This window comes from Eurypyga helias, unplaced genomic scaffold (assembly GCF_000690775.1).
Source record: "Eurypyga helias isolate BGI_N326 unplaced genomic scaffold, ASM69077v1 scaffold7157, whole genome shotgun sequence".
NCBI lineage: Eukaryota > Metazoa > Chordata > Aves > Eurypygiformes > Eurypygidae > Eurypyga > Eurypyga helias.
In genome coordinates this window covers 22,357-35,090 of record NW_010259768.1, presented here as the reverse complement: position 1 = coordinate 35,090, position 12,734 = coordinate 22,357, and the positions used below count along the sequence as shown (strand labels likewise).

At 39.5% G+C, this 12,734-nt stretch overlaps 1 protein-coding gene across 1 annotated transcript in view; it reads left to right on the top strand.

Annotated features, from left to right (window-relative positions):
• The window catches only part of FAM73A (family with sequence similarity 73, member A), a gene marked incomplete at its 3' end in the record, with an annotated part of 36,933 nt that overhangs the window by 2,950 nt on the left and 21,249 nt on the right, over positions 1 to 12,734 (top strand). The window contains exons 3-6 of the mRNA XM_010154764.1: positions 1 to 100; positions 354 to 480; positions 963 to 1,099; positions 4,084 to 4,207. The exon at positions 1 to 100 is cut by the window's left edge and continues 34 nt beyond it. Of these exons, the coding sequence (XP_010153066.1) occupies positions 1 to 100; positions 354 to 480; positions 963 to 1,099; positions 4,084 to 4,207 (488 nt within the window). The remainder of the gene's footprint in view (positions 101 to 353; positions 481 to 962; positions 1,100 to 4,083; positions 4,208 to 12,734) is intronic.

The window sequence follows — 12,734 nt, the reverse complement described above, 5'->3', positions numbered from 1 at the left end:
TTCCCTGAGCTCTGCCAAGGAAAAAGGATCTCAGTCTTGCATCTATGCAAATGGAGGACTTTTCAGTAAATACTCCGGCTCAGTTCAGAGTCTGGCCTCGGTAAGTAAAAAGTGTTTTAAGGCTCTTGAATGTCTGTTAACTTGCACTGGATACGCACCTAGTGGTTTCACCGAGCTGAAACAACTTCCTAAACAAGCTGCACAAATGGCTAGAAATGCTAAGGCCATTGTGCTTACCAGGTAGTAAAAGTAGTTTCTAGATACATAACTTAGATGTAACGTACTCTGGCAGGAATGTAGTTTTAAGGATAGTCTAAATAACAACACTTCAAGATTTGTTTATTTTATTTAAGGTTCAGAGTGCCACCTCTTGTCACAGTTGTGCTTGTGCCAACTCTAATTCCTGGGATAAAGCAGATGAAGATGATATTAAACTTGTCAATATTCCAGTGACCACACCTGAAAACTTATATTTGATGGGTAAGTTATAATAAAAATATTCACCATCTACCAGCAATGAATGTAAATAATTTCTTGGGTTTTGTGGCAAAGTCATGCTTACACAATATAATTGTGGTATTCTTTCACAGTGTCCTGTGGGCATGTGTCTAAGAACATTTTCATAAAATAATGAAATCTTACTTAACCTAGAGTTAGTTTTTTCAAATACACATTTTAAAATTCCTGTATTTGTAGTAGTAAGACACAGAATTATTTTTAAAAGTTAATAGGAAAAAATATACTGAATATTGTGGCTTTATTCATATTGTGACCCTCTTAATTTTATTAAAAAGGTAGATCTCCTTTCTGTTTTTTAAGACTGGGAATTGCTGCTGTTTAAAAAACTTACATCTCTGCTATAACCATGTTTATTAGCAACATAGTTTACTGTGACTCTAAAATGTGAAGACATTTGGAAGCTGTGTGTCTGATGGAATGGAGGTATTCCTGATCACCCCTAGGTATGGAGCTTTTCGAAGAAGCACTGCGTCGATGGGAGCAGGCACTAACTTTCCGTAACAGGCAAGTTGAAGATGAAGCAAGTTGTGGTTCCATTAAGCTGGGAGCAGGAGATGCAATTGCAGAAGAAAGTGTAGAAGTGAGTATAATCAATCTATAACCTACTGTTGCTGCCCTGACAATTCATCATACTTTTACTACCTGAGTCTTTTCAACTTCTAATTTAATTAACAAAACTGAGAATGAATTAAAATTTCCAATGTAGTGGCATTGCATTTGAAGAACATCTAACTTCGTCCCTTGTGATTTTTAGTTAGTTATTTGGAGGAGACCAGGGGCAGGAATTAGCCTTACTGGGGTTTTTTTGGCAGTCGGTGTTATTGTATCAGTGGTTGGGTCTGCATGGTATTATCAAGCTACCAAGCCCACCAGTTCTCTGCACAAAGTATTTTGCGTCATCGTGCATTTGTGCACTTGCATGGCTATTATCTTACTGGCATCACAGGGATGCGGTGGGATGTTTCTTATGACTGGAGTGTTGGCATAGAAAGGTACAGGCTCTTGAGGAAAGACAGGCAGGGGAGAGGAGGAGGGTGTGTTGCCCTCTGTGTCATTGGACAAGTTGGAGTGCATGGACTCTGTTGGGGATAAACAAAGAGCCGACTGAGACCTTATGGGTCAGGATTAAAGGGAGTTCAGGGACAGACTAGGGAAAATGTGGGCCCACTCCAGAAGGAAATGGGAGAGCTGGTTACCAACTCTTGAGGAAAGACAGGCAGGGGAGAGGAGGAGGGTGTGTTGCCCTCTGTGTCATTGGACAAGTTGGAGTGCATGGACTCTGTTGGGGATAAACAAAGAGCCGACTGAGACCTTATGGGTCAGGATTAAAGGGAGTTCAGGGACAGACTAGGGAAAATGTGGGCCCACTCCAGAAGGAAATGGGAGAGCTGGTTACCAACTATGGAGGAGATTGAGGTACTCAATGGCTTTTTTGCCTCAGTGTTCGGCAGCAAGTGCTCAAGCCTCACTGTCCGTGTCACACAAGACAAAGGTGGGGACTGGGAGAGTAAAGAACCTCCTACTGTAGGAGATCAGGCCACCTCAGAAACCTGAAGGTGCACAAGTCCATGGGACCTGATGAGATGCATCTATGGGTCCTGAGGGAACTAGCAGATGAAGTTGCTAAGCCACCATCCATCATACTTGGGAAGTTGTTGGGAGTCTGGTGAAGTTCCCACTGGCTGGAAAAGGGGAAACTGGCAGTCTGGTGAACTATCCACTGACTGGAAAAGGGGAAACATGACCCCCATCTTTAAAAAGGGAAATAAGAAGGACCCAGGGAACTACAGGCTGGTCAGTCTCACCTCTGTGCCTGGCAAGATCATGGAGCAGATCCTCCTGGATACTATGCTAAAGGCATATGGAAAATAAGGAGGTGATTGATGATAGCCAACATGGCTTCACCAAGGGCAAATCGTGCTTTCTATGATGGGATTACAGTGTTGGCGGATGAGGGAAGAGCAACCAGCATCATCTGGCTGGACTTGCGCAAAGTATTTGACACTGTCCCACATGGCATCCTTGTCTCTAAATTGGAGAAACGTGGATTTGAGCAGTGGACTGCTTGGTGGATAAGGAATTGGCTGGATTGTCACACTCAGAAGAGTTGTGGTCAACGGCTGAATGTATGGGTGGAGACCACTGACGAGCGTGTTCCTCAGGGGTTGGTATTGGGACCGGTGCTGTTTAACATCTTTGTCAGCGACATGGACGGTGGCATCAAGTGCACCCTCAGCAAGTTTGCCAATGACACCAAGCTGTGTGGTGCGGTCAACATGCTGGAGGGAAGGGATGCCATCCAGAGGGATCTGGACAGACTGGAGTGGTGGGCCTGTGTCAAATTCGTGGAGTTCAACAAGGCCAAGTGCAAGGTCCTTCAGATGGGTTGGGGCAATCCCACAAGGGCAGGCTGGGTGGAGAATGGATTGAGAGCAGCCCTGAGGAGAAGCACTTGGGGTACTGGGGGATGAAAAGCTGGACATGAGGCAGCGGTGTGTGCTGGCAGCCCAGAAAGCCAGCCGTATCCTGGGCTGTATCCAGAGCAGCGTGGCCAGCAGGTTGAGTGAGGGGATTCTCCCCCTTTACTCTGCTCTTGTGAGACCTCACCTGCAGTTCTGTGTCTTGCTCCGGGGCCCTCAACATAAGCAGGACATGGACCACTTGGAGCAAGTCCAGAGGAGGCTACGAAGATGCTCCAAGGGCTGGAGCACCTCTGCCATGGGGACAGGCTGAGAGAGTTGGGGATGTTCAGCCTGGAGAAGAGAAGGCTCTGAGGAGACCTTATAGCACCTTCCAGTACCTGAAGGGGCTACAAGGAAGCTGGGAGGGGGCTTTTTCGAAGGGCCTGTAGTGACAGGACAAGGGGTAACGAGTTTAAATTGAAAGCAGGGAGGTTTAGATTAGATATCAGGAAGAAATTCTTCCCAGAGAGGGTGGTGAAGCACTGGAACAGGTTGCCCAGAGAAGCTGTGGATGCCCCATCCCTGGAAGTGTTCAAGGCCAGGCTGGACGAGGCTTGGAGCAACCTGCTCTAGTGGAAGGTGTCCCTGCCCATGGCAGGGGGGGTGGAACTGGATGGGCTTTAAGGGACCTTCCAACCCAAACCATTCTGTGATTCTATGATGTGTTCCCTTTCATTTATGACTATGTGAGAGGATATCTGCTTAGCAAAAATCTTGGAAAGATGTTGAATTTATGTATATTCAGCAATAGTGTGCTTGGATTTCATTTGTATTCCTTTCTTACGAACTAAATGTTAAAATTATTTGGGAAAAAACATACATCTGTATGGCTTTCATTATTTCTAGTGCAGTAGACATCAGAGATAATTTTAAAGTATTTTTAAATTTAGTTTGTATTTCCATTATACTAAATAAAATATATGTACATTTAGAAAAGATTATGTATCTTGGATGTTGAAGTGTTTGACGGTGTCCTTGTGCAGTTTGCAGGAAATTAATGTAGCAGAGTGAGTTCTTTGAAGACTTAATATACTTAAATTTTACAAAAAAATCTTACAGACTGTAAATAAATAGAAAATGTTTGAATTATTTTTTCTTGTAGGATATCATTAGTGCTGAATTCATTCATAAGCTGGAATCCCTTCTTCAAAGAGCTTATCGTCTTCAGGAGGAATTTGAAGCCACCCTTGGGGCCTCTGATCCTGCTTCTCTAGCTAATGATATTGGTGAGTATTCTTATTTTACATTTTTATAGTTTGTAATAATGGCTGTAGTGGGAGGAAGTCACTGAAATATCCACTGAGCAGAATTATATGTATCAGTAAATAAACAGGAAAAAATCAGGTTCTTTACATATGTAATTTTTTGCTGTAGTGCTTGTACTTTAGATCAGAATGGACTGAGTGGAGGAAACTTCCTCATGGCTTGTTAATATACTTCAGAATTTTCATAACACTTCTCTGCTTCTAAGGTTTATGTTGATTTGGTTATTGCGATATTCACACGGTAAGAATATATCACCCTTTTTATAGCATGGGTGTATTGGAGCATTTCAAAAGTTTCACTTCTTTTGAACTATCAAATTATGTATGCATATACTTTTTTGGTTTTGCAAGTTTTTACCAACAAAATCCAAACCCCACACCAAACCAGACAGACTAGCCTGAAAGCTACACCCCTTACCAAAGTTCTTATTCCTTGTGATTGAAGTTTATTACAGTTATGAGTGATTAAAACCAGGCTGCTATAATGGCAAATAATAATATGAGTAGTTGCTGCCAGATGTGTTGATTACATACAGATAGTTCGATCATTTTTATTTAAATAATCGGTTTAGGATGTTCTTAAAGACTGATAGTGTTACCCTCTGTCGTAGTTCAGGATGAAGCATCTGATCTCAAACAACTGTTCAGACTTTGAAGGCAGAACATGCTCTGGGATTAGTCTTGGTTTGTAGTCTTGTTTGTTAGGCTTCAGCTTGACTGGCACAAGGTGGCAGTACTCTCATCTCAGACTTCTTAGCCTGCAACTACCAAGTACAGCTCCGAGTAAGGTGGGAATTAAATTTAGGTCAGAGCTGCCTTTCTGACATATCTGTGCACACCTGTTGATGTAATTCTTAAAGCTGAAAAGTGTTTGGGTGCTTTGTTTTGGTGTCTGAAACCATAATCCCTAAATAAAGGTGCAGCGTATTTCCACTATTAAATTAAGAGTTTATTTGTAATTTCTGTCTTCAGGCAAAATGAGTAAGATGGTATTGAAAGCACTCAGTGTCACGTTCAGTGTGTTTAGTTATTGTTTTGCTTGGTTACCCTGGAAGTGTTTTAAACTGATGCTTTATATTTTAAATGGATAACTGGATTCTGGTTTCCCAAGAATCTTCTGCGCATTGAAGTCCTTTCAAATGTTCTTTGTAGAAATTGTTTGTGATCTCTTGAGCAGATGTCTGTTACTCTATTATGAATTGATTTTTGCTGGCCCAGGTGAGTGAGGAAAACAATTAATGAAGTAGTTTAGAGAGTCCTGTATCACTGTTCAGGTGTTGGGGCTTTTTCATCATTATCCTGAATTTGTGGCTTGAACAGTAAGGAGTGTATTGGAGAATGCTTCACTCTTTCAGAACGCTGTTTTAGAACATAAATGGAACATCATCTCAAATGCTGTAGTGCTTGAAAGGTTTAATACGGAGAATGGTTTTGTTCAATATTAGTACAAAAACATTTAATCACTCAACATTTCTGAAATAATTTACTTTCCTGTAGGATGTGGCACAGTATGAATGTTTGAAGTAGGATGTTTTTGAGACTGACTTTTTTTGGTACCTTTTGTGAGAGAAACTGAGAAGTATGTTTGGGTGAATCCTAGAGTCTGTCTTGTGAGTATTTTCCCCCTTTTTTAAATTTGGTGTTCTAGTGAAAGAAAATAAAAGCCGCTGTCAACAGACTTCCCTTTACTACCCCAAAATGTGCATGTTGACACGTAATACTTATTTTGTTTCACTCCTGTTCAAAGCTTTGTATTCCTTGTTTAGGAAGTGTGTTCGTATAAAGATCGATTGCTTTTTCCTGGGGAGGAGGTGTGTGGGTGCGCACCCGCGCGTGCACATGTATGTGTGTTAAGAACAACAGGTACAGAAAGGTTCAAGAGCCACAAGAATAAGCAAGTCAAAGAAAATTATTAAATCCCAGTGGCCAAAAGAAATGAAGATAGTATAGCATTCTTTATACACTACTGAGAATAAGAATATCCTACTGCAAAATACAAACCACAGTTGTGAACAGAAGCAGAAACGAGGGGGCCTCTGCTCTGCATTTGAAATGAGGCCGGAACACATATACATCTTTGACACTGATGGGAATGTTTATACTTTGTGGTGAATGAGGCAGCATCTGCTAAATCAGAATCAGTAGTTCTAGATGATTTATTCATAAAACTTCTTAAAGAAACTAAAGAAAGCACCCTAATCCATCGTTTACTATCCACTAATCCTGAAAAGTGGAGAATTTTCCAAGTGATTGGGAAATTGCCAGTTTAGTTCCAAATCTTAAAAAAAAAACCAAAACCCAAACCAAACACCAAACAGTCAAAACAAAAAACAAACAAACAAAAAGCCTCAAAAACTCCAACACAGAAGTTAGGGATTAAGTGAAATAATGGAGTTGCTAATTTGCCATTGTGTTACCACAGATAACATAGTAAAAGGTGTAATTAGTGCCCGATGGAAGGGTTTCATGGTAGCTAAGTTTTTCTTGGACTGCAGGTGTTCAAGAGGCCTGCAGTTAGGGGGATTGATATGGCATTGGTGAGATGTTGTTTATACTTCTGCCTGCTGTTGAGGTAATATGTTTGGTCAAACGCTCAAATTCTATCAATAATGTAGTTGATGATAAAATCATTTGTAAATTTGGAAGTTGATAAAAAAGATCACTCAGGGCCTTAAAATCATTGAATTAATGAAAAGGACAGGTTAGTAATACTGATCTGAAATTATCTATTACAATGGTTACAGTCTAACAAATAACACTTGCTTGGATCCAAGCAAGTATGAATTGTACATATAGATGGGAGATTGCAGCACTCTTGGAATGCATTAGGAATATTATGCATCACAGTCAATGTTAGTTCTCAGCAGAGTGTTGTAGAAAAAAGCCCTTTGCTAATCTTTGGCTATGTGAAGAGGGCAGCACGAGCATAGGGGCAGAGATATGATCTTGGTTTTGTATGGTTTTAGAACACTGTATCCAGTTCTGTTCATATTTCAGAAGATATGGAAATAGTAGACAGCTCAAAACAAGCCATAAAAATGATCCGTGTTTTGGAAAAACAAGCTAATATGTGGCTTAAGTTGCATATGTCCAGGTCCTGATTGAAGAAAGTACTGAGAGGTGACTGGCTTGTTCTGAATAGTTACTTACACATGGAAAAGGTATGTGCTGCTGGTGGATTCATAGACCTTGCTGTCAAAGTCATAACTAGATCCAGTTTCTGGCTGTTCAAGTGAAAGAAGTGAAGTTCTGAAGTAAATTTCCTCTAAAGCATTTTGAGGGTATTTTAGTGTTTTTAGACAAAGATAGTTTTTAATGCTGTTTTGAGGGATGGTTTTATTCCCCTTTGAGAGGAAGGGATAGATTTGGGGGTAGATAGCCATTGTGGTCTTTCTGGCATTAGCATTTCCCCTTACTACTGCTATTTTTCCTCTTTTCGTGGGCCTTGAGGTGAATAAGGCCTTTGTTACCCTTAATAGGTTCTTAACACTTGCAGCTCCTTGTTAGAATACTTATGACCAGCTCTTACCCTTCAGGGTTTGACTCACAACAGTAATCAGAGAATGTTTTGCTTTGTTTTTTCTCTGATACATACACCTCGTGGTTAGATAGAGTTTGTGGATTTTGCTTCCATTTGCTCCATCCGAAACACTTATCGTTAGCCACAGCTGGAGACAGGGCGCTCTGACAGTTGGACAAATGCTATCAAGTGTTATCAAAAGACTTGCTACGTAAATGGCTGACCAGCAGTACTTACTCAGAAACCCTGGGTTATAATGACCTCCAAAATTGGTCTGGAAGGAAACCTAAAAAGGTAAAAATGCCTTTCAATTTCTGGGGTTTTTTTTGTTTGTTTTGGTTTGTTTTTTTGTTTTGTTCTGGGTTTTTTTCAGCTTTCTCTTAAAATCCCCTGTCAAATTTCCAGGGCTCTGGAAACCACGCTCTCCCCTACCTGTCTACTAGTCACAGATGTTGCTCCTTACCAAAACCTTTAATGTTATTCTTCCCAGGCCATCATTTCCCTCTGCCTAATGAAATTAAGATCTTAATGCTGCCATTGATCTGTCATAGCACAGACTTTTCATTTTTGTGATCCCACTTACTAGTTGAAGTTGGTTGGAATAATAAACATTTTGCCAACCATCTTTGGGAAACAGCGTTCTGGAGGAGGCTCTGGTAACATGCAACATGGGAGAGTCACGGATGAGCTACCGGGGACCCTGATGGAATACAATAGCTTGTCCCTACAACCACTGTCTGTCATGATGTGAAAGAAATGCTTCCCTTCTGTCTGCTATGACAGGTAAAAGGTGACTTGTCAGAGCAGGAGATTATCACTTAAAGTGGTTGCATGCTGTAGCCTTTTGCGTTAATTAGCACCTTTAAATGCCTTTTTTTTTCCCTAGTTATATGTAAATTATGTATTTTCTCTTTAAGACATTTCTAAATATTCAACTTTTAGCAGTGCAGCAGACAGGTATAAAATAAATACCCTTTCTACCTGTAGGTCAAATACTATTAATAGTATTAATAGTAATAATAATTAATAATAATAATTAAAATAATTTTCAACTCTGCAAGCTATTTTTGAGTTATAAACAACGAATACAGCCCTGGAAAAGACTTGCATTTTAAACAGATGAAATACTGGAATGCAATTACGTTCATTGTTGCTGCATTCTCCACTGGACTTTCAGAATTATACAAACCAGCAAGCTAAATAGGATTCCTATAGCTGAAGTATTTCTGGACATGAAATTAAAACAAATATGTAGGGCTAAACTGGTGGGGTTTTTATGCTCTTAGGACTGTGAAACAACATGGGAAGCCTAGACACAGGCTTTCCTGAAGGAGGCAAAAGCTGTATTGAATCAAGAAGCAGCAAATTGGCTGAAAACTGAAAGAAAATATTCGTGTTGTTATTTCTGATTGGTGAATGTGAAGGGGTAAAGGGTTAAAACTTTGCAGTACTTTCTGTATTCTGTCCTTGAAGAAAGTTCTCTGAATTTTTTTTTCTTTCTTTTTCTTTTTTTTTTTTCCTTTTTAGATCTTTTCCAGCAGACTGAAATGTTAGTCGAGCTGACTTGGGAGGAATGCAAAGAGTTAGGAGAGAAACAATAGCTTTACTTACGAGCAGAATTGCAGGTCAGAGGGGAAAATTCTCAAATTGTAGAGCTCCTTGTCAGTACTGAATTCCTAATACTTTGTATTATTATTGTGATTTCTACTGTAAAAAGAAATGCTGGCACTCGAACTAATGGTGGCTTGTGTACACTGGCCCTTCAACTTTTTGATAATAATATTAAAACCTATGCATTGATTACATTTTTATTTTTTAAATATTTTCTTTTTATTTTATATTAAATATACAATTTAAAACAAATTTGAGCTACTGCAGTAAAAGATCTCTTGCAAAGGTCTGTGGTGCTGGATGGTTTTGTTGCAAGGTTTGTCTGTTCCTTTTTTTAATTTTCTTCTCACACTCAAAGATATGCCTGGCATTTTGGAGAGAATGAGCACAGCCTTTAACCTAGTGACAAAGCTCTTTGGAGAACATATTTGCATATTAGAAACCTTTTGTCCAGCTGCTCTTAAACAAAAAAATCTTTGCATAATCAGTGCAGCTGTTAAAATATATTAAAATGAGCTTTCATTAACACAGACTTCTGTAATTTTAATAAAAATAAAATACAGGTCTCTATTTTCCTTCCTGCTTCCAAAATGTTAATGGAAGAAATTTAGTTTGAGAATATTATGTTTTATGAAAATGTTTCTAATTCTCGGGCTCAAATGAGGAGGTGAGCAATTTGTAATAATTCACTTAGGTGTGCTCTAATAGTACATACTACAATATAATTGCAAAGTAGCGTAACTTTATATGACAGCTTGAAAACTTCTGCTTGCTTTGTGTTCCTTGAAGATAAATATACATTAATTGATTTCTTCGTTTCTTGGGGAAGTGCAAAACCTTTTTCTAGTGGCTGTAACAGGAATGAAATCAAAACAAAACAACAGCTTTTTCTTTAAGCATGGAAATGTTTTCCTTCTTTTATAAGAGCATTTCTTGAGATGAATATAATGTTACTGAGTCTGAGGAAAAGCCCAGAAAAGTTATGCTAATCCTATTTTTAAAAATTTAATGCGTGTTTTGAACATAATTTAACTAATACAGTTTGTGGAAGTTCAGTAACTGTGTTTTATTTTGCACTGCAATGTATTGATGCAACTCCATATTTCTGACTCACAACAGATACTCAAAGGGTAGATTTTGAACTGGATAGTATGTCTTCTGCTATCAGTAATGTTTGTTTTCTTTAAAGCAATATTTGTCCAATATTAATAATGCTTCCTTTCTAAATCACCTTTAGCAAAATTCTTTACCAAAAAGCACCTAAGCACAGAATATTGAATAGTAGAGTAAGGTTGGTAGTTAAAAGTTCAACTTAAAACTGTAAACAAAAATACTTCTGAAAATGTTTTGTCTATGAAAAGATTGCAATGCTTGACTTTCTCAGCGATACTCTTAATTTTGGCAAGACTATGCTAAAACACAAAGTAGCTTTGCATGGACCTGCAGTGAAGTTACTGGTACTGAAAAGATTAGTGTTTGATAGCCTGTATCGTGTTGGTATTTGATAACCTGGAGTGTATGTTTGTGCCTATCGTAAAAGCTGAAGCTTAGATGCCGTTTTATTGCATAGTAAAACTGATTAGCTGAAGTCTTTTCAGCAGTGGCTCAAGATAATCTATTTTACTGTACACTGAGATCACTTGTTGTACGTTAGCTGGGGGTGATATGGATAGAAATTTCCAAAAACACTTCCAAAAAGATCAGAAAGTCTGTTTCTGAATTTTGAGGATGTGTGTTACCGTTTGCCCAACAGCTTTGCTCCTCAACCGTGCAGGCTATTTATACACCTTGTTGCTTTTCCTTAAATGGATCCCTGAAACCTGTCGTCTTTCTGCCCACACCAGAACTCCTGTTTCAGCCCTTGTCTCTCTCATATCTTGACTCCTGCCATGTTCTCATGTCCTGCCTTGTCCATTCAAAACTTGCTTCTCTCACATGGACTTAACATTGGTTATAAAAATCACCTTTGCTCTTTTTTTTGACCAGATTATTCTTTTCCCACAAGCTGTCTCCCTCCCTCAGGACCCTCTCTTCAAATGAAACACAAGCTTCCTCCTTTTAGCTCTAAAGGCTGCTCATAATTGAGCCACAATCCACCTAACTGATCTGATTTCCCACACTGTGCTCAGGGAGCTGGTCCTGTGCTTCCCTGCTCAGTTCTCCTAACACAAAATCCGTCTGCAGTTTCGGCTGCTGCTGCTCGTTCCTTACGTCCTGTCTTTCCCCAGATCTTTTCTGCGTGTGAGCTGCTTTGGTGACATAGTTCCCCGGGCAAACTCAAAATTACTTTCTCTCTCTCTCTTTCCTTTCTTCTCTGTCCATTAATTTTAAATCCCTGATATAAAGAGGGAATACAGTGAGGCTGTTCCAGGTCCTTGCACGAGTAAGGGACATCTGTGCATCAGTTTATGCCATTACTGCCCCGCAATACTGCTCAAGTGGGACTAGTTAAGGCACGCTGTGTTATCTGTGTGTTTATCTCTTACCCCAACAGCAAACACACACAACTGACGCTATTTTAAAGGCAAATTTTCTGAGCATCCTTTTGCATTGTTTTGTTGGCCATTCTAGTACTTGGTTTTAGTCAATGGCTTCTCCATCTTTTTAAACCTTTTTTAAAAAGCACACATATTTACCTTCTGTTTGTGTAAAGAAAAGTGATCATTTCTCCCCAAGACACGAAGTTGCCTTTTCCCTGCTCCCCCCACCCCCCCCTTGCATGTTCTTGTGGTATATTCTTAACAAGTTACAGTTTACAAATTCTTTTTCTTACTAAAAGGATGTATATACACTTAACTCCTATGTGTTTATATACATTGTGAGTGTCCATGTTCCAGAGGCAGGGAAAATCCTAGCAGACAGATGGCAGGGAGGGAGGGAGGGAGAAGTGTTTATTTTTCTGGCTGGAGTATCGCAGTGTGAGGTTATATAAACTGATGATCAGGAACATGCTTGGCCCGTAGGGCTAATTCCTGGTTTAGAACTTCTACTAAACCAATCTATTCTTGCATTAAACTCCCTTAAAAAGAGCGACTTGTCTGAAACATTCTTGGGCAAAATAAAGGAAGGACAGCCAGAATGGGGTGGGGGCGATCTAGACCATGATAAAGTTAGGAAAGACTTCAGAGGTAATCGGCTGTCTTGGCTTGGTGGCTTAACCTTGAAAATGCAGAAAAAAAAAAATTTTTTTTGGAGCTTTTCCAATTGCTTTTGAGCATAGTATCAAAGTGGAATATTGACAGAATCATGTGAAATCAGCAAATGTAGCTTTCAGCATTAGAGTTCCTTTATTAATTCAGTAGTGCCGTTGGGACTAAAATAGATAAACTTCTGTCTGCAATTTATTTCCAAGGGCTT